This window comes from Eschrichtius robustus, chromosome 3, assembly GCF_028021215.1.
Source record: "Eschrichtius robustus isolate mEscRob2 chromosome 3, mEscRob2.pri, whole genome shotgun sequence".
In the NCBI taxonomy this organism is placed as follows: Eukaryota; Metazoa; Chordata; class Mammalia; order Artiodactyla; family Eschrichtiidae; genus Eschrichtius; species Eschrichtius robustus.
In genome coordinates this window covers 132,473,011-132,494,521 of record NC_090826.1, presented here as the reverse complement: position 1 = coordinate 132,494,521, position 21,511 = coordinate 132,473,011, and the positions used below count along the sequence as shown (strand labels likewise).

At 45.8% G+C, this 21,511-nt stretch overlaps 1 protein-coding gene across 1 annotated transcript in view; it reads left to right on the top strand.

Moving 5' to 3' along the window:
• The window catches only part of TNR (tenascin R), an 83,379-nt gene that overhangs the window by 34,738 nt on the left and 27,130 nt on the right, over positions 1-21,511 (top strand). Inside the window, exons 8-16 of the mRNA XM_068538388.1 lie at positions 4,966-5,055; positions 6,153-6,416; positions 7,025-7,294; positions 8,480-8,599; positions 9,514-9,660; positions 12,228-12,347; positions 14,927-15,070; positions 15,741-15,871; positions 17,087-17,219. Coding sequence (XP_068394489.1) covers positions 4,966-5,055; positions 6,153-6,416; positions 7,025-7,294; positions 8,480-8,599; positions 9,514-9,660; positions 12,228-12,347; positions 14,927-15,070; positions 15,741-15,871; positions 17,087-17,219 — 1,419 coding nt within the window. The remainder of the gene's footprint in view (positions 1-4,965; positions 5,056-6,152; positions 6,417-7,024; positions 7,295-8,479; positions 8,600-9,513; positions 9,661-12,227; positions 12,348-14,926; positions 15,071-15,740; positions 15,872-17,086; positions 17,220-21,511) is intronic.

The following is a 21,511-nucleotide window of genomic DNA, read 5'->3' as shown; positions in this document are numbered from 1 at the left end:
AGACAGAGCAATCTCAGTTTCCTGGGCCTCCTTCTCCCACTGTTTTCCTGCTAGCAGCAGGAAGCATGAAGAATAGGTTTCCTAACAGAGGGAAGTGAGTCATCCTGTCTTTATCACCCACCCACAGTCCTTGCAGTGTAGGTGAGAATCTGCTAGTTCCTCTTGCTCTCCAGCTCTAATTAATCTGTTCCTGCTCACTATGTCCCATCCTGCCAATTAGAAAATTCCATGTCTCCGTCGTCCCTCAGCCTTTCCTAATCTTGGCTAGCTTTCAAGGTTCAAGTCCCTTCTCTAGAAAGCCTTCTCTGGCTACTCCAGCCCATGCTGATCTCATCCCCACTCTGAACTGGTTTTCTTAGTTAGCAGCCCATGGTGTAGTGCCAAATCACCTTCAAATTCCAAGGTGCTTACTCCACTCCCCTCTCCTAGCCTGTAAGACTCCTAGGGACAGGGACCATGCTATGATGTGTCACAAAGAACAATGAACCTGGGTTCTAAACCCAGTTTTATTGTATATTATCTCTGTGACCTTGATCAAGAAATGGACTTCTCTGATCCTCTGTTTACCCATGAGTAATGCCCTCCTGGCAGAGCTGCAGGGGAAAACGAGGTAACAGGTATGAATCGCTAAGAAACTATAGTTAATAATAGACCTCCTGGCCACCAGACACTTAAAATTCTCTTTTGATTTTTATCCCTCCTTTCTTCCCTCTCTTTTTTCTTCATTATTCTTCTAGATTACTGCATGCAGCTCATTGCTTGGCATATTATGGGTGCTCAGTAAGTAATTAATTTCCTTCTTCAGTACAGATTTCTTTTTATCTCATTAAGGACAAGGGTGATTCCATTCAGCTCACCCTGGTATCCCCAGTATACAACCCTGTTCCTGGCACAAAGGACGCCCTTAGTAATGTTTGCTGAGTGAATTGAACTGTGTGCTTTGGGAATTCAAAGAAGAATGGTTATGCAGTGAAAGAGTTGAGGAAAGCATCACCCTCTAAGCTGAACAAAGGAAGTTCTATAAGGGATGCAGAGTGGTGGTTTCCTATGAGATGAATTTTCTGAGCTATTGTTAAGAAAGGGAACAGAGCCATTCATATGCTACTACTTGCAGGAGCTGGATGGAAAGATAAAGAGAGCATTGGTAGAGAGCAAGGGGTCTTTAAAAAGAGAGAAATCCCTAGGAGTCCTCCAAGTGCTGATATATAAGTGTACTGGGTATGCCTCAGATACGCATTTTCTTTTCCAGCAGAGGTGTACTTTACCTGCTGGCAAAGAGCAACAATTCACTTGTAGCACAGGAAGAAAGCTGCTGAAAATCAAAGGAAGCGGGAGGCAGGAACCTATAAGCAAGTCTCACTTCCAAATCACCTAGACAGAAAGCCTGGGAAGAGAGTACTTTAAATTCTGCTCTGCACTTTTCTGGGAGAAGATGATTCCGTTGTAAATTATTGAACATTTCATTTAAGCTTCATAAATAAGAAACTCGGATGAAAACGTTACATGGTAGATCCGTTTGGCAACATGTAATTTCTGTCTTCCTCCCTCGATCTGTCACCCTTCATCTACGTCAGAGAATTTCTACTTCATTATAGGCAATTGAAGGTCTCAATCAGTTGTCTGAGAAAAGCAGTTTATGTCCCAAAGGTAATCTAATTTCTCCAACCAAGGATGTAGCTGGGACTCGCCGAACATACTGACAGAGATAAATGTGTGCTTTGAATGGATCTGGGGCGTTGCAATCACCCAACTCATTCTAGTGACAGGTACTCGGCCCAGCCAGGGGCCAGCTCCTCGCTGACCCCGGGACTCCCTAAATCACTGGTTTCATCAGAGCCAACAGGCTAAGCTTCAGCAAACTGACAAGAGGTGTGCGGAGGACGAACCTGTACCTTCCTGGGGCTCACCAAAAAACAACTCAAAATCCTGGAATAGTTCTCTGAGCAAGGTAATAATACTATGGGCTACTATCACAATGGGCCAGGCACTGTTCTTCACACATGTTGGTTCATTTAATCCTCACAATGACCCTCTGAGATAGATACTATTATTCTTCCCATTCTACAGAAACTGAAGCTCAAATATGTGAAGTAATCAGTTACACGTGTAGAAAGTGGCAGAGCCTGAATATTAATGTAAGTATGGCAGGCCTCAAAGTCAAAGTTTACCTCCACCAGTGTCGACACTTTAGAGAAAGAAAGAACTAAAGGTTAGGAAATGAATGGAGCTGGTTTGAGAAGGGAAAAAGAGGGCTGATTCTAACACATTCCGTCCAGAGAGCCTGGTCAGTAAGGCCTGGTAGGTTCTGCCGTACTGGAGCACGAGGGATTCACTGCACAGGCTGTACTGAAAGCCACAAAGAGGAGGGAGTGCAGAACTCTCTGGGTCCCAGGCAGCATTCACCTTCCTTAATCCAAGCCGCTGTCAAGGAAAGGTTGCTCAATGCATTTCCTGTCAAAATCGTTCCTATTACCTCAGGGCTCTTGGGGAAGTCACAGCTGCTCCGGGGAGGGGATGAAATGAAGGGAAGGGTAAGGCATTCAGTCCTAAAAGCCCTGAACCCTGAGGCCAGAAGCCTAAGGATCACCTCCAGCCGGTCACAGACTTGCTCTCTGCCGTAGTTTCTTTTTATAAAGAAATAACTACTGATTTGAATAGTGTCCCCCCTACCCCCAACCCCCCCCCCAAAAAAATATCCATTTCCACCTGAAACCTGTGAATGTGACCTTATTCGGAAAGAGGATCTTTACAGATGAAATCAAGATGAGGGTGAGACCTCAATACAATGTGACCAGTGTCTTCAAAAGATTAGAGAAGACACAGACACACAGGGAGAATGCCATGTGTTATGGACTAAATGTTTGTGTCCCTTCCCGCAAATTCGTATATTGTAATCCTCATTCCCGATGTGAAATGGGGGCCTATGGGAGGTGACTAGGTCATAAGGGTGGAGCCCTCATAAATGGGACTAGTGACCTTATAAAAGAGACCTCAGAGAGTTTTCTTGCTCTTTCGCTGTATGAGAACACAGTGAGAAGATGGTCTATGAACCAGGAAGCAGGGGCTCAACAGACATGAAATCTGCTGGTGCCTTGATCTTGAACTTCTCAGCCTCTGGAACTGTTGGAAACAAATATTTATTGTTTAAGTTGCCTGGCCTATAGCAACCCAAACAGACTAAGACACCACGTACCAACAGAGGAGAGGCAGAGACTGGAGTGATGCAGCTGTAAGCCAAGAAATACCAAGGATTGCCAGCAACTACCAGAAGCTAGGAGGAGGCAAGGAAAGATTCCCCCCATAAAGTCTTTGGAAGGAGCATGGGCTTACCAACACCTTGATTTTGGCCCTCTAGACACCAGAACTGTGACAGAATACATTTCTGTGGTTTTAAGCCACCTAGCTTGTCGTCCTTTGTCATGGCAGCCACAGGAAATTAATGCAGATGGTGAAAAGACTCCCCAACCCACTTTCCTCACAAGGTTGTGAGGAAAACGACAGTCAAAACACAGTCAGGTATTTTGAAAAGAACAAATGTTATACAAATGCAGAACAGCAAGATCATCGGCCTTGGTTCTGTCGAGCCCACAAAGGGCCCCAAAAAGAGCCTCCCAGAGGGACTCAGGCGGACAATGAGGGGCCCTACAGGTGATAATCTGATCTTGTTGCATATTCCTGCAGCTCCAGTCCTAATAAATGAGGGTGAGTTTGATGCGGGTTTGGTACGAGAATAAAGGCCCCCAAAGATGCCCACATTCTACTCGCTGGAACGTGTGACTATGTCATCTTACATGGCAAAAAGGAAAGTACAGATGTAATTAGGTTAAGGATCTTAAGATGGGGAGAACAGCCTGTCCTATCCAGGTGGGGCCAATGTAATCACAAGGGTCCTTACAAGACGGAGGAGAAGATGGGACCATGGAAGCAGAGCTCAGAGAGAAAAACAGATTTGAAAATGTTACACCGCTGACTTTGAAGATGGGTTATGGGGACACAAGTCAAGGGATGCAGGCAACCTCTAGAAGCTACAAAAGGCAAAGAAACAAATTCTTTCCTAGAGCCTCCAGAAGGAACACAGCCCTGCTGAACCATTTCAGACTTCAGACCTCCTGAACTATGAAATAATAGATGTGTGTTGTTTTGAGCCACTGGGTTGTGGTAATTTGTTGCAACAGAAATAGGAAATTAATACACCAGTCAAACCAGTTAATCTGAAAATGAATGTGGGAGAGGGTAGGGAGACACCCCAAATAATTCTAGATCCTTTATATTGAACCCTAAAGAATTTCCCCCTGTATTTGGACAGTTTTTTCATTTTCTCCAGCTTCCTCGGGTCCCCCAGAAGTCATCCTAACATTGAATCCACAGCTTTGAGTGCCCTTGGTAGGGAGCCCACAGCAGCAGGGCTTCTGCATGCCCTTACATTAAAGGCCTGACAGCCCTGTGCTCAGCGAGACAGTCCATCCACAGGTGCTCCCCAGAAAGGATGCAAACGTCCCCACATGGCCTCAGTCCCTGTCTATAAAAGGTACAGCTTGGTCTTCACCCACAATGTTCAAGAAATGCTTTAAAGGCTTAGGTCCACACAATCCTTTTCGATTACGCACTCCCCCGATTCACAGTGTAAGCAAGAAATCCCTTCACCAGTTGTAGCCAACCTGAGACTCTAAGTACCTCAGGGAGACCTTCCACAGCAGAGCACAGTTCTGAAGGTCACTGACAAGGGCAGCCTCACTGCCCTCCCGAGGAGACCAGCAGCAAGAAGGAAGCTCTGCACTGATCAGTTCGTCCTGTTGACTTGGTATGGATTTTCTAAGTGGTGAAATTGGGATTTCCTAATAGGTAAAAATAGGAGTGGATTCGGGAAGATCTGAACAAGAACCTAAGGTCATTTGCTTCCCGCCGTCCAGCCTTCCCCATCCCTGACACACACGGAATAATGTTTGTTTCTGCATCTACCAACAGATCTAGTGCCTGGCACTGAGTATGGAATTGGAATATCCGCCATCATGAACTCACAGCAAAGCGTACCAGCCACTATGAATGCCAGGACTGGTGAGTAGGAAGATTGCTGTGGAAGGAGACCAGGACAGTCTGCAAGCCTGAGGGGCCACGGAAGCTTAGCCCAGCAAGGACTGGTCAGAAGGCAATGCCCCCTAGTGAACAGGTCCCTGGGTGACGATTATCAGCCAAAGAACACCATCTACCGGCAGCTTTTTGATTCCCTGTGCCTACCCTCTGACATCTGACGTGCAGGATGAACTCCCACCCTCTCCCCACAGATCTGCGTGTGGTTCCCCACAGTCTGAAGGGCTGCCCACAGCTGTGGAGAGCAGAGGTGGAAATCCCCAAATAAGTGGGTGTTGTAGCAAGTCATATTCCCTTCTAGATCACCCCACAGCAGGCAGAATGTGGTACTCCTCACCATGTAGGACAGAAGCCCTCAGAAAAGCCACAGGCTGAAGGTCTAGACATGGAAACCACGCATTCAATCTAAGGGCAATGGAGAAGTCCACTGAGACCCTTGCTATTCTGGATCCAGCAGTTTTGCTTCCAAATCCCAGGCAAATTCCAAAGTCACTTCAGTAACTTAAGTACAAGCAGCCTGGGCTGGGCTGGGGATTTTGAACCAATCCCTGTCCCAAGGTTGTCCAGCATAGACCACCTCTCTAGAGAACCACATGGACATGGGTCCCCAGGAGTCCTCAGATCTTGTTGCCTGCACACCCATGGCCAGATCAGTCAAAATGGCACCAGGAACAGAGGTAGCTACGGTTTCCAGGAATGGCATATCCGTACTTGATGGTGGTACCTGTTTTGCCATGGTTGGCTTACTGAGAAAGGCTGGGAGAAAATGATTACGGAGAGCTTAAAAATCAGCAGCCAGCTTTGTCCCAGAGGTGGGTGTATTCCAGTGGTGTCGGAGTTACTAATGCCTTCCTGCAGATTGTTCATCTATATGCCAAGCTCCTGGCCATCTTTCAAAGGAATGGTACTTAACAAAGTGTGAGATAAGTGTCAGCAATGACAAGCCAATTTTCATGGTCAGCAGAGCCACTGATAGCTTAGAAATCCACAGGGGGTCCAATTCCAATAAATACTGGCCCTCGTGTGGAACTTATGTAAAATAGGCCACTTATGTTGATCCACAGAACTTGACAGTCCTCGAGACCTCATGGTGACAGCCTCCTCAGAAACCTCCATCTCCCTCATCTGGACCAAGGCCAGTGGCCCCATTGACCACTACCGAATTACATTCACCCCATCCTCTGGGATCGCCTCCGAAATCACTGTGCCCAAGGACAGGACCTCGTACACACTGACAGATCTAGAGCCCGGCGCAGAGTACATCATTTCAATCACAGCTGAGAGGGGTCGGCAGCAGAGCTTGGAGTCCACGGTGGATGCCTTCACAGGTACCAGGACAGCAGAAATCTCGGCTGGGTTCAGGGATCAACGGATCTTAGTGTGAGAAGGTCGTCTAGGCAACCCACTCTTCCAGTGCCCCATATCCTTTAGAGAAAGGAAGAATGTAAGTGGAGAAAGAGATAGAGGAGAAACTAATAAATACCTCAAGAGGGAATGGTTGGAGGTAAAGGGGGTGACGAACAAGGCTACCTGCACGCCTGAAATTTTGTATCTGGTTTCCTATAGGCTGCACATAGTGGTTGATTCTGTTCATAATTCCCTGCCTGCATGAAATCAGTGGGCATTCTGAGGATCCATGGGATCATGTTAAATTCCTTCCAGGATAGAGGTTTTAAATCCTAGATCAGTATTATGAATAACTCAGAGGTAATGCTGGTTTTATACTGCTGAGGGCATTCATTTTTCAGTGTATGGCTTGGAGAAAGGAGAGTAGACAGGACAGGAAAGTGAGGATGTGGAAGCTCTGGGTCAACAGGTGAAGGTGTAGTCCTTATCTGCGAGGAAAGGAGATCTCTTCAGTCAGATGCCTCTTCTATCCCAGTGGCCCCACCACCTCATGTGGATTTCAGAACCATCCATGTCCTCTGCTTTGCAGGCTTCCGCCCCATCTCCCATTTGCACTTTTCTCACGTGACCTCCTCCAGTGTGAACATCACCTGGAGTGACCCATCCCCTCCAGCAGACAGACTCATTCTGAACTACAGTCCCCGGGATGAAGAGGAAGAGACGATGGAGGTCTCTCTGGATGCCACCAAGAGGCATGCTGTCCTGATGGGCCTGCAGCCAGCCACCGAGTACATCGTGAACTTGGTGGCAGTCCATGGCACAGTGACCTCGGAGCCCATCATGGGCTCCATCACCACAGGTGAGGCTGGAGGACTTGACAGCAGGTGGTCAGGGGGGTTCCCACAGTAGCCTTCAACAAGTCAATGAAATTTACAAGGAGAAACACCCAAGGAGTAGGGGACCACCTCATTTATCAAGAGAGGGTCTATGAGTTGTTCTGAAACAGCCACCTCTTCCAGGGCCGCACTAAATATGTAAGACGGGAAACTTCCATTTAGAAGGTAGGATGGACTCAATGTCTTGAGGAGGCCAGGCCTTTAATGCATTGGTCCAGAGGTCTTCCCACTACCAACTTAGGAGAAAGCCCTGGAGAGAGCTAGTCTTCAAGAGGAAACCCTACTACAGTAAGGAGACATCTGTTCCTATTCTGGAGTGCTATCTCTTGACTGCCCAGTAAGTTCACTGATGTGAATGATGCTTCCTCAGGATCACATGGGACTAGCATGCAACCATACAGGGACCTGGTACTCTGAGAATGGGGTGATCTGCATGTTGTTTGGAAAACACAGGTACTCTCAGATGAATTGGATCACTTGTATCTCATTCTTCTCATATATAATCACAAATATGAGTGTGCATGTGGGTGAGGACATGTGTGTTTGGGTGGTTTCTTACATACAAGAATTCATAAACTGAACAAGTGGATTAAACACTCAGCTGGTTTTGACCCTGCAATCTTCCAGTAGTCAAAAAAACAAAGTATATAGTATAAATAAAATACAGTTTAGGGAAGTGGATTTGTTCTGGACTTGTGCTCTGAAATCCCTCTACAGTCAATAGCAATTATTCCAAATTGAACAAAAGGTGGGTGCTTAACAGAGATAGAGAGAGAGTTGGGTTTGTCCAAGAGAGGCTGCCCCAGAGAGAATGACCATTACTCCCAGTTCAAAATAAAACATACAAACTTAAAGGAAATTTCCCAATTGCCCTACAGATAGGTAATAGTTGCTGCACAGGCACAGACCTTGACAGCTTGACTTCATGTTGTTAAAATATTCTCCAGGAGCATGACACTGGCCATTCCTATGAGGTTTCAAGTGAGACCTCAGCCTGATCATGGTTTTAAGGTTGCCCTAGTATAAAGTAAGGTCTTGTCTGCCTCTGGGACACCATTAGCTCTTGGTCCACATAAAACCAAAAATAGGAATTTGTTTTTCACACTGTGCTTCCTGTCTTTTTCCCATAACCACCTGGGTCCTTGTAGGAATTGATCCCCCCAAAGACATCACAATCAGCAATGTGACCAAGGACTCAGTTATGGTCTCCTGGAGCCCTCCTGTTGCATCTTTTGATTACTACCGAGTATCATATCGGCCAACACAAGGTAATAAAGTTTCTTGGTTTCTCAAAGATGAATGGGATTTGGAGCTGGATGAAGATTGTTATGGGAGAACTAGCGTATCCCAGGGGATATCACCCTCCTGCCTGCAATTTCCTTCCTCTCTGCAGCACGCTGCATCAGAATGAGAGTGGGTTGATGAGGAACAGCCAAGGAATCCAGAACTCACCAACTCCTCTGACAAAAGGCTTGATTACATTCACTCAAAAAGCAGGCCCTTCACCAGTAGAGTGAACCATGGTAATCGGTCACCATTATCCAGACAGTGTAGTGAGAAACAAAGAACTCTAAAAGGATCTACCAAGAGCCAGGGTCACATGCACTTTTCTGAGAGAATTAAAGTCCAAGGCTAAACACCCCAGGGGATGCCTAAAGACACCACAGAGCCAGATGGAGCCTTGGAGGGAACCACAGTGACGGTGGTCCTATTACAGCCACTCCAGCCAAGTTATGAGTCAGAAGAAGTTGGCCCAGACCTCACCTGCATCCTAACAGTTCATGCTGGTGCATGTGGAATTGTTAATGAAGTAGAGGGTACAATCACTTCCAGTGAGGGGGTGGGATAATTTTCCAGACTACCCGGTCTCTGGGCTGCATGGACCACTCTTTTCCGCCATTCCCTCTATATTGCTTTAAGACTAGTTTGTTAGAAAACCACCTAATAAATAGTTTTTTTTTTTCCTTTGCTCCTGGGATCCTATATAATGAGGGGGTGGGATCAGCATGCAAGGTCTCTTCAAGTTCCAACATTCCCAGCGTCCCCGTCCCCCAACTGGGTGCTGAGCCTTGCACCCATATTGGCTTCATGAAAAAAAGAGTGCCACCAAGAGCTCCTGTATTATGAGCTGCGTATATACGGGATCCACTGAACTTGACCTGTGGCTTCTGCTCTTCCTTAGTGGGACGACTGGACAGCTCAGTGGTGCCCAACACAGTGACAGAATTCACCATCACCAAGCTGTACCCAGCTACCGAATATGAAATCAGCCTCAACAGCGTGCGGGGCAGGGAGGAGAGTGAGCGGATCTGCACTCTTGTGCACACAGGTGGGCATGTCTCCCTATCGTGGGCCAAGTCGGGACCCTGGCTGAGGACCTGCGACCAACAAAAGAGGGAAAGAGTGAAGTTGTCCCGGCTAATGCAGAGGACACTGATCCTGGGATCCCAGGCTCCTCTCCTGGGTGCTCCTCTGACTCACATTGTTATGCAAAGCAATTTGCAATGTTCTCCCCTTTGACCTCCTCTGTAACACTAGGAGTTTAGAGAGACACCTTCTAAGAGTCTTACTGGTTTAGGTCAGACATTTTCATGGAACTTCCAGTATGAAAAGTAACCTTCCAAAGACTCATGACAGAAGTGAATTCCAGAACAGACATCTGATTCACCCCGTCTAATTGTTAAAAAGACTCAGACAAGGAAACTTTACCTTAGAGAAAAAACAAAAGGGGGCTGTTATTCCAGTAATGACCCTTGGGGTCATGAAACTCCTCATCCTATGTGACCAGAAACCACCAAGTAGCTGCATCTGTTCTTGCTTTATGCTCCAGGGAGGAGGAAGGAGGTGCTTTTCTCTGGAAGAATGATGGGCCTGAGGACAGGGCTCTGGCAGCAGCTCCCCTGCTCTCCTTCTCTGACCCCTCAGCCAGCCCATCATGCAAAACTAGGAAAGATTTGCCGTAGAAGACACAAGAGGGAACAGCCCAAGTTTCCTGTTGCAACCCCAGACCTAACTCTCCATGAGGCTATCGTTCCTGTAGCACACAGGAAAACATCCAGCTTGCCTCATGAGGAGAACGCCTGGATTTCCTGAGGCTGCTTACTTCCCTCAGAGAATCGTATTTTCTTAACGAGGGCAACTTGGAATTCCTCACTGCTTTTGTAGATAAACTCACTAGCCCAGAAAGAACATCCCTATGGCCATGGCCAAAGAAACATTCCTTCAGAAACTCAAAAAATTATTCATCTAAAGACACCACAGGATGTTCTAATCTTCCTTAATCTAATCTCCTTCCATGCCTATGACTACAGATAACGCAGCCATGTTTTTGGTTCAATCTTACCCTTCCTATCAAGTTATCTATGACCATTAAAGTATCAACAGATATTGACCTGAAGTGATGTCCAATGAGTAAAAAGAAGCCACCCCCACCCCCCATACTTTCCTCAAAGTCTTAGAAATCATGTTAAAGAAATTAGGTTTTTTCTCAGTGAGGACAATAAAATGGACTTCAAGAGCCTCCTACCCCGGAAGTAAAGGAGAACAACAATTCAGGTCAAAAACTCATTCCTTGGGTTCTTGGTCATAAGCAAGTCTCTCTAAAGCAGGTATTCAGTAGTGCACCAACCCAAACTGCCCTCCTTCAAGTTCAGGCAGAGCTATTTTGGCAACTCCCAATAACCATATTACTCACAGAGATGTTTTATTTTGTTGTTTTAATATGATGTCTATGATTTTATAACTTTTGGCAATGAGTACTCCTCGGAGTCTCATGGTCAATCTCAGAAAGGTCAAGCTAATTGTAGTCTCATAAGACTTTTCTTCTTTGTTTCTTTTCAATAAGGTTGCATTCGAAGACCTTGTTCAAGGCACAGATTATGGATACAATTCAGATGTTAAAATTGTAAACATATTTTATGGTTGTTTCTTTGAAATAAAAGACACAGACAAGCGATAAGAACCTTCAGTTAGAGAATAGGACCAGATCAACAGCATATCTTGGTCTCCAAAAGTAAATTACATGACACGTAGGGTGAGCTGATGCCTAAACTACTGTAATAACCCGCATTTCTAAGATAAATCCCAACTTTATGGAAGGGAGGCACAGTAAGGAAACAAACGCATGGAGCATAGGCAAGTGAGAATAAGAACATGGTGCTATGATGAGCAACCTCTGTTCCTCAACAGGCACTCCTGGCTTTAAGCCTGGACGAAGTCCCTTGACTCTCTATGCCACAAAAAGGATCCCCAGGGCTCAGTACAGAGTCAGCCTCGTAAGTAGCAAAGCAAGAATTCAGTAATCAGATCTGACTTTAAAGGCAACCTGAGTCCCATTCTTCACTCCACAAGTATTTACTGAGTAGCTTCTAAGTTCCAGGTGCTGGGGTTACTCCCTGACTTCATGGAACTCCCACCACACTTCCTGACGTTCATCAACAGAGATTGTTCCACAAGGCATGCCCCTTGTATTTATCAAAGAACAAAGAGCCTGGGAAGCATATTAGCTCATTAACTAGAAATATAATAGTTTCTATAGCATGTTCTTAGTTTCTCCATCTAGGTTTAAATATCTAAAACACAAGATCCATACCTTGGACACCCCCGTTAACACCTGACAGCGCTCTGCACATTAAGAAGTTAATGAATGAATTAAAAAGGAACTTCTGAGGGCAATTAGGGGAGCACGGGGTGCTTGAGAGGAAGGAGGAATGGGAGAAGGGGAAGGGGCTGATGGAATCAGAAGGGGAGAAAGGAAAGAGGTCCTCACTCACTTCATTATTTTGTATAGTGCAGCAGCAGACATGAATCCTGGGTGAAACTATAGGAGATGGTTCTCTGCCCTTCTATCCTGCAGTTCCTCTTACCTTTACCTGATATTTTCCTGTACTGTTTCAGCCATGGACAATCCTGTGGATCTGACTGCTACCAACATCACTCCAACAGAAGCCCTGCTGCAGTGGAAGGCACCAGTGAGTGAAGTGGAGAACTACGTCATTGTTCTCACACACTTTGCAGGTGGGTGTCTGCGGTTCTATGCATCAGGGGGGAACGGTGGGGATTGGGGCTGAAGACTAGTATGAAAGTAAAAAAAACCAAAACATTTTATCCATCTGAGAGAAAATTGTAAATTTTCCTGCTTTAATTTCACCATAAAGCCCTCAAGATAGCCCCCAAACTCTGTGAACTGTATCAACTATGAGAACTGAGAAAGCTGAATCTAAAAGGTATAGGAAGGGTATGTAACCAAGAGGAAAACAAAAACAGAAATAGCACTTGGAAGACAAAACTCAGAACTTGCCCCAAAATGCTGCAGGCAAGAAAGCTGACTTTTCTAGATATTTACAGAGTGACCAAAGCACTAAAGGACCATCCATGGTAACAGGTGACAAAGGATTCAGAACTACTAAGTTCTTCTGTTGCTTTGATCTTCTCTACTCATATCCATCCCAAAAGGTTGAGCCAACGTGAAATCTTGAGTTGCAACGTCTTCTTCACCATACTTGTTCACCTTAACGCTATTTGAAGTTGAACAGAGAAGCCCAAAGCAAAATAGTGTTGAGTAATTCAAGTTCCTAAGCCAAGGAAAATTATTTCCCTGCCTAAATTATACATGTGCTCACAGAATATTGTGGGTTATAGGCAGGAATCCAGAGAACAAAGATACCAGAAGAGAGAAGGCAGGCAGATGTCTTAATTTTCAAAAATGACAGATTAAGTCAATTCTGTAAGCTGAAAAGTAAACTGACTGTCAAAGCTTGGGAAAGTAAAAACCAAAACAGACTATTAAATAAGCTGGAAGGGAATCAGTGATTACTACATACCAGCACAGGTTCACTAAGTATGAGTTTTACCAAAACCACTTTATGTCCTTTTTTTTAATTGGCAAGTCTGAGAGCACATTAGTATCTCAGCAAGGCATTAAAAAGACCCACTTACCACTTAGACAGAAAAATACATGGTGGACCGCATTTGGAGTTACATAGCTGATTGAATGATTGACCCTCCTCAGAGAATGAATATCATTACTATGGATACATCCTAACCTCCCTGTGTTCATGCAAAAGCCACTTCAACCCCTACCACTCCTCCTTGCACATTATGACCCTGCATTTCTTAATTCTCACCTGCCTTCTCAAACCACCGTGCACATGCTCTTTCCTCTACCAGGAAACACTCTCCCTACTTATCTGCCTAGTAAACCCATCCTTTAAGCCTTAGTTTCAACACTATCTCCATTATTCCCCTAAGGCAGTCAGATGCACCTGCTCACAGATACGAAGCACAGAGCTCCATCACAGCCATTAATTTCCATTCATTCAACAACTACTTTTGCTGCCCTCCCATGTGCCATGCACTCTCTAAGGCTATAATGATTCAGAGACCAAACATGAGTTCTTGTCTTTGCAGAACTCACTTCTGGTGATGATGCAGACAAGTAAAGAGTTACAACCCAACGTGGGCAGTTGTCATGATTTGGGCAAACACAAAACACCAGTGTGCCACCTCTGATGGGCCACTGTGATTTGGGGTGAAGGTGTTGAGGGGAAGAAAGAAGGCAGATCTTAGATAAAGTTAAAGACAAAGAGAATAGGAGAAGAAGGGGCGTTCCAAGAAAAACAGTACCCTGTATGGAGAGAGAGAGAGTGGGGAGTTTGAGGAACTGCTGTAGTTGATGTGGCTGGGAAGCTGACAGTTGGCAGCATATGCAAAGGAAGATATTAAAGAAATAGAGCCCTTATGTGAGCTCTTCCAAAAGACAAAACTGTGATCAATAGAATCCAAATTCACATATATTTTAATAAACTGAAACAGTGGCCCAAAACTCAGTCAACAAGGCAAAATGCAGTAGAAATGAATGCAAAGCTCTTCCCATGGGTGCAAAAAATCAACGAAAATCAACTACACAAGGTGAGGCTGGGGAGTGGGTTATAAACAAGATCTCTGATGAATAATAATCTCAGCATGTGATAACAATATCCCATGACTGTCTCTAAACCTATGGATTAATATACATAATTGGCACAAATAGAAGCAGAGACTGACCCTGTTTCTTTCATTGTCAGTACAATGAAAACTGACAATGTACTGACATTACAATGTATTGTAATGAAACAATCTCAATGATCGTTTTCAATTCTCTTCTGAGTTTTGTATTTCAGCAGGGACACTGATAGACTGTTACTCGTTTAGAGAAAGGTAGCCAGGATTGTGACAGTTTTAGAATCATCACATACATATAATGGGGATTGGGGGCTGAATTTTCTCAGTCTAGAAGAGAGAAGACTTGACTAGGAAGGGTGGGGGGCAGGAAGAGGTCAGGTGGACAAAGGATTTGGTTTATTCTTGTAACTCCAGAGACCCGAGTAGAAGTTATACAAAAGACAATTTGGCCTCCAAATAATTTCTCCATTAAGATGCAAAACAAGATGAGAGGGGAGCTTTGTATGGAATAAAATGCTAAGCTCAATAACCTCTAAAAGATTTTTTCCAAAATTCTCTAATATTGCATCTTTATGAAATGCCTTTGGATATGATAGGTCTTTCCTAAGTTGAAGAGCCTTATTCATTCCTCATCCATAACCATCTGATTTCAGTTGCTGGAGAGACCATCCTGGTTGATGGAGACAGTGAGGAATTCCAGCTTGTTGACCTGCTTCCTAGGACCCACTATACCGTCACTATGTATGCCGCCAGCGGGCCTCTCACCAGTGGCACCATCAGCACTAACTTCTCTACCCGTGAGTACATGGCCAGCTACATATCTAGTAGCCTGGGAGGCTTTTACTGATGCTGAAAATGATCAGTTTCCATGTGCTGGACTAGATTATAGTCTCTAGGTTTTGGACAATGCAGCTATGAGCTATTCTTATTTTAGTTAACTGCAGCCCAAATGCCAGTGAAAGTGAGTTGCAGCTCTCTTCCTGGGTCTGGCTGACAGCAGTAGAACCGGGCCAACAGAGGCCAGTACTGAGAATGCATCTGGCCCGGAAAAATCTGATAGATATTAAAGGGCTTAATATTGGGGAGGGAGTTGCTGGGTACGGTCATGGCCAGGAGAACAGCAGACAAAGGTATAGATGTGGGAATGTTATATGTTCAAGAATGAACTCACAGACATGCAGGTTTAACAAGGTCATGATTTCAGACCTAGAGGGTCAGATCGGAAGATGTCACATCTAGGCCCAGGGGGTCAGGTGAGGGAAGGGGGAATAGCTGCAGGAATGATCATGACATGACGATTATCTTCTGACCCAGGAGTGCCCTTTATGCCCCTGGCCAAGCTAGAACTGGGGTTAGCATGTGAGCAGCCCAGAGACCACATAGATAGACAGACTGATCTACATGCCTGGAATCAAAGAGGAAGGAGATAGAAGGACAGGCACTCCTGGCATTTTCTCCTCTCTGCAGTCCTGGACGCTCCTGCAAATCTGACAGCAAGTGAAGTCACCAGACAAAGTGCCCTGATCTCCTGGCAGCCTCCCAGAGCAGAGACTGAGAATTACATCTTGACCTACAAATCCACTGACGGAAGCCGCAAGGTGAGATTTTTCTGGAAAGGGGAAAGACCGTTGCTGTCAAGCAATCCACAGGGAACAAGCTAGGTTTGCCACTATGGATACCTAGCGTGCTGTGGAGGAAAGAGCCCTCATCTGCAAGCCAGCGATTTGGGTGCTAGTCTTGCCTCCACTATTACTCTCCATACAAGTTGAGGCAAAGCACTCAACCTCTCTGAGCCTCAGTTTCTTCTCTAGGCAATGGGGGCATCTACCCTGCAACTTCACTCAGTTGTGGTGATGCGACCAATATGATGACGCACCAGCTTCCAAGCCAATATAAGTACACAGTATTGGAACGGTTTTTCACTAACAGGGCCAAGCAAACATGAGCCGGATACCAAATCGGACAGTCTCATATGCCTCTAGATAAGCATTATAAAGGCTACATCTATGTAGCCCACAGTAGAGGTGACAAATTTCGGTTTTAGGTGATCAGTTGAAACAGTTCACCTAGAGCACTGGTAGTCAAATTTTTGTTAACAGTGTAATCCTTTTTTAAAGTGAAATCAGGGGCTTTCCTGGTGGCGCAGAGGTTGAGAATCTGCCTGCCAATGCAGGGGACACGGGTTCGAGCCCTGGTCTGGGAAGATCCCACATGTCGTGGAGCAACTAGGCCGGTGAGCCACAATTGCTGAGCCTGCGCGTCTGGAGCCTGTGCTCCGCAACAAGAGAGGCCGCGGTGGTGAGAGGCCCGCGCACCGCGATGAAGAGTGGCCCCCGCTTGCCGCAACTAGAGAAAGCCCTGGCACAGAAACGAAGACCCAACACAGCCATAAATAAATAAATAAATAAATTTTTTAAAAAAAAATAAATAAAGTGAAATCATATTCAGAAGCCAAATACACAGACTAGATTTAAGTAGAGCTAGTCTGTTGGATGTGGAAGAGGGAAGCCTAGGTTCCTGCATCCTCAGGGCTCCAGGAGGCCCCGTGCAATCCAAAAATCGCTGGGTTCGATAATCCCGGGCCTAAGTTTCTCCCAATGTGCATCCGTGAGACAGGAGCTGGCCTCAGTCTCACACAGGAGCTGTTTTCTCTGCTTGTTGGAACGGTTTCCTTCTTACGTAATGTGGGGTGGAGAGGATAAAAAAGGCCACTGCAATACTGACCTTGGGGTCTGACCTTCCCTTCCCCACTGCCCTCCATGGTGACCCCTCTGCTCAGCCCCTTGCACCTCCCTCCTCCGCTCATCCCGCAGGAGCTGATTGTGGACGCGGAGGACACGTGGATCCGACTGGAGGGCCTGTCCGAGAGCACAGACTACACGGTGCTCCTGCAGGCGGCCCAGGACACTGAGCGGAGTAACATCACCTCCACCGCCTTCACCACAGGTGAGAGATCTCCTGCCGCTCTGATGCCTTCTCCTCCCCTGCGTGGCGTCTGGCTCCTCGGCTGCCTCTGCTGAGACTTGGCCAGGGAGGAGCCCATCAGAGAAACTCGACTGCCTCTTCCTGCAGAGGAAAATAATTATTCCCTCCACTCCTGCCTTCCAAGGCCCTGCCAGGAACCTCTCACTACCAGGGCAACCACAGGAACTGGCAGTACAAAGTCCTGGTCCACCTGCACCAAGCAAATGCACCAAGTAAGAGAGCAGGCTCCTGTTTAGACTTTCTGCAAGGCTCTTTCCAGCACAGTTTGTCCTTCCCTCCTTCCTTCCTCTGCTGCCTGTAATCAGATTCACCTAGTAAAAGTCACAGGAGGAAAGCCCCAATATTAAAACTGTGGTTCTTCTCCACACACAAAGCACTTCTGCATTTCTATGGTCTCCACTCATCCTTATAACAACTGGTGAGAAGGGCCTTATTATCCCCATTTCATCTCAGATGATGAAACTCAGGTGCATGGAGATCAAATAATTTACATGGTAGTAAGTGGCTGGGTCAGAACTTGAACCAAGGTCTTCTCCTTCTAAATCCAGCATTCTTTCTGCCTTCCCTCATTTAAGTATCAGCAGAAGATACTGGAAATCCCCTTAAGGGATAAGGGTGTCCTAATGCGTATAACAGGAAATAAACTAACACCTGACCTTTGAGGGCTATCTGACAGGCACTGCTGTTCTAACTGCATTACGTGTACTATTTAATTCTCATGACAGCCTATGAGGTATGTTCTAGTATCCTTATTTACAGATGAGGAAATTGGGCCACAGAGAGGTGAGGTAACTCACCCAAGGTCCCATATTTCTCAAGTAGGAGAGCTGGGATTGACCCCCAGTTGTTCTACCTCTGGGGTCTGTGCTGTTAACAACCGTTTCTAACACTTCCAACGGTACCTCTCTACAGTCTGTAATGTGGGACTGCCCAGTCCAGACCTTGAATTCTCTCCCCCTCCCATATGCAGAAGGGGTTGGCTCTACACAGTGTGGGGCAAGTGCAGGCATGTTCCTTATCCCTAGACACACTTCTGCCTGCCATCTTAGAGCACCAGGATGACTGGATTGCTGTCCACACCCCAGAGCCCATCCTCCCATCACCAGAGAGAGGTGATAGAAATTCCCCCATCCCTACCCAGGTGCCTCCCCCACTAGACTTGTTCTGAATAACAAAGCAGGACACTGGACCAAATACATTAAAACGTCGCTAGTGATTCTTTAGGGTGGTGAGATTATGAATGAGTCCCCTTTTTCCTTCTGTTTTATACTTTTCAATATCTTGCAGTGTCGACAACGAGCACATTAATCAGAAAAACAATTTTTAATTAAAAAATAAAAATAAACCTTGGTCACACAACCAAGACATGAATCCAAGAGGGTCCTTGACAAGTGGAATTTGGAGGACACTTGATCTCTTTTATGGGCTGAAGTCAGTTACGCTCACCCTCCATGACCTTTCTAGGGGTATCTTATCTCAGAACCAAGGCGTCACCCTCTTCTTGGTCAAGCTCTTCCCTGCACATTCACAGGTTAATTAAAGAGTCCTCTAGGGTTTCCTTTCCCAAGCCACCACTCTAAGACCCATGGATTGGAGCTTCTTCACTGAATTAAAATTGTCCTTCCCCTAAAAAGAACACAGATGACAGAAACATAAACAGAGCCCCTGATCTGCATATTTATTAGGTCTAAACTACTCATTTCATTCCAAAAATGCATGGGTTTCAAGGCTTGCTCAGTATAGTATGAGCTTTCAATTCCCATCTTGGTAACGCCACAGCTAGTGGTTGTGAGCAGGAAGACAATATGCCTGAGGTTTCTGCAGTATCTTGCAGCTGTGCCTTGCTCCAGGTCTGCCTGGGCTGTAAAAGTATGCCAGCTTCTGTGCCCACCACTGGCCTCTCTTAGATGAAGCTGCCCCCAGAGGGTGTGCAATAGTTGGAATCCCAAATCCAGCTGGGGCCCAGCAAGATCCAATAAACAGAGGGTTGACAATTCACGGAAATCTGGGGAAGAGCCCAGGGTAGTGGCTTTGTTCAGAGGACAGCACAGGGGGACCATCAGGCTGTATTTAGGTATTTCTTTGTTTGTTTGTATGAGACTTCAACTGACACTGGGCGACTGCAGCATGACCAATACCCCTCGGAAAGGAGAACACTGAAGAGCCCACTTGCCTGTACCATCAGTGTAAGTTACTGCCCGAGTTGCTCCAAGCAGTTTGGGGAATCAGAGAAGGACTTGCTACTACAACTACAGTGGTACATGGCAAAGATGGGTCCACGTTTAGAAGTTTTCACAGAGTTTTACTGGAAAGCTCAAATTCAAATCTCAATCACTGATGCATACCAAACCCTGCTGGCTTTGTCTTGGAGATTTATCAGAACCCCCTGAAATGACCAGTTACAGAATGAAAAGTTCAGGGACAGAAGTAATGCATGTGACATCACCTTGCACAAAGCCTGGCACATAGCAGACATAATAAATGGTGGCTGAGTGGAATAGTTAAATCCCAGCTGCAGAGCAACAGAAGAGGGGTTTCTGGTTAAAGAAAGCTCTAGGAGGAGAGGATTCTCAGTATCCTTCAAAGGGAAGACACAGGCAAAAAAGGTACTGCCTGCAGAGTATGATGCCCAACGTCCCTCTGATTGCAGGCTCTTTCTGCCACCCCACAGGCAAATTTCCCTGAATAAATTACACAAAGCCTACAGAGTCATTTGCATGTCAATATTAATGAGTCCTCATTGCCTGTGTCACGCCCTCCCCCTTTTCTACCCCCATCCTCCAATTCCCCCACCAAAACAGCAAATTTTATTAAAGAAGAAGAGAGTACAAGGGTACCAGCTTCCTAAGTATGGGGGTGGAGATGTTCTCGAGAAGGATTGGGGTTTACTTGATAGGTGGCATGAGCTAGACTCCTTTACAAGGAGTCTGGGAAAAGAGAGGCCTCCGGCACCTGGGCGCCCAGGTATTTCTCATCCCAGAACTCCCCTGTCTGCCCGTATATCTCCTGAGATGCCCTGAGAGTGGGCTTCCTCTGGGAAGAGTGGTTGGGGCAGCAGCACCTCAGGTCTCATTCTGCTCTTCTCTGAGCACCCCCGACACTCAGCACATCCCAAACCATCCTCTTCCTGCCCCTCCATCAGGACCAGCGCTTATTCCCCTCACACCCCCGCAGCCACGTGGTGCACCCTCCAAGCTCCATCTGCAGGATCCTGTCACTTGCTTAAAAGAGAGAGAGAGAGAGAGGGAGAGAAAGAGAAAGAAACAAAAACAAAGAGCAGAGTATCTTCACGTACTCGAAAGATTGGAGGCCTGCTGGCCTGAACCCCATGAATCACTCCTGCTGGGCAAGAGGGCTGAGGAACACCAGAGCATCCTATGTTACAGCAAACCAGGGCTGATGGATTTAGAGGCTAATTTCATTCTAATAACTGGCATCCTTTCTGACTTCACTGACAGTACCTGAGCTTTCCACTTACCAGCATCCTATTCTTAGGACAGGCTGATCTCAGCTGATCTTTCTAAGCGTTTTCTACATTGTGTCTTAGGGAACAGAAGAGCTTAAAGCTGGACCCCATAGTGGCCTCCATCCATTGACAAGCCCTCATCTTGTCCTGGGTGGGCCAAGTAAAGAGACTCATTTCAAGCAGATGACTACTTAAGGGTCTAGAAAAGAGTTGAGATGTTAAAAAAAATAAAATAAAAATAAAAGAGAGAGAGAAAAAAGGGAAGAACTGGCTCCCACAAAACCTCAAAAAACTCCTTTGATCAAGATGTCTCCCCTTGTTGCATTCCTGCCATATAACATAAGCCCATTTCATTCTTTCCATCATGTTAATAGCTTCTGGTCCTCTTGTCTCTGGTGTTTGCACAAGACTCTGGGGGGAATTAAATACAAGTAGTATGGAAGAGGAAAAAAAATATGGACACATTATTTATAATTTACTGTCGCCTGAAATTTCATTCAAGGTCTACTTGTCTTTTAGAGACATGAATATAAATGAGGAAACAAATATTCCCCACAGAGCAACAGGGACTTTGTGAAATGATCTTCTGAGAAGCCTATTTCATTGTCTATTTTAATACTATAAGAAGCAAACAAGGCGCTCACTAAAGCTTGTCCTCCGAGACAGTGAACACAATAAAACTGGTTGTCTTGACCTTGAGGTTAAGCGAAGACAATCATTTTCGGAAGCACCCAGAGACGGGTAATGAGAAGTTTTCTTTATTGCCTTTGCTTCCGTCCCTGCTCTT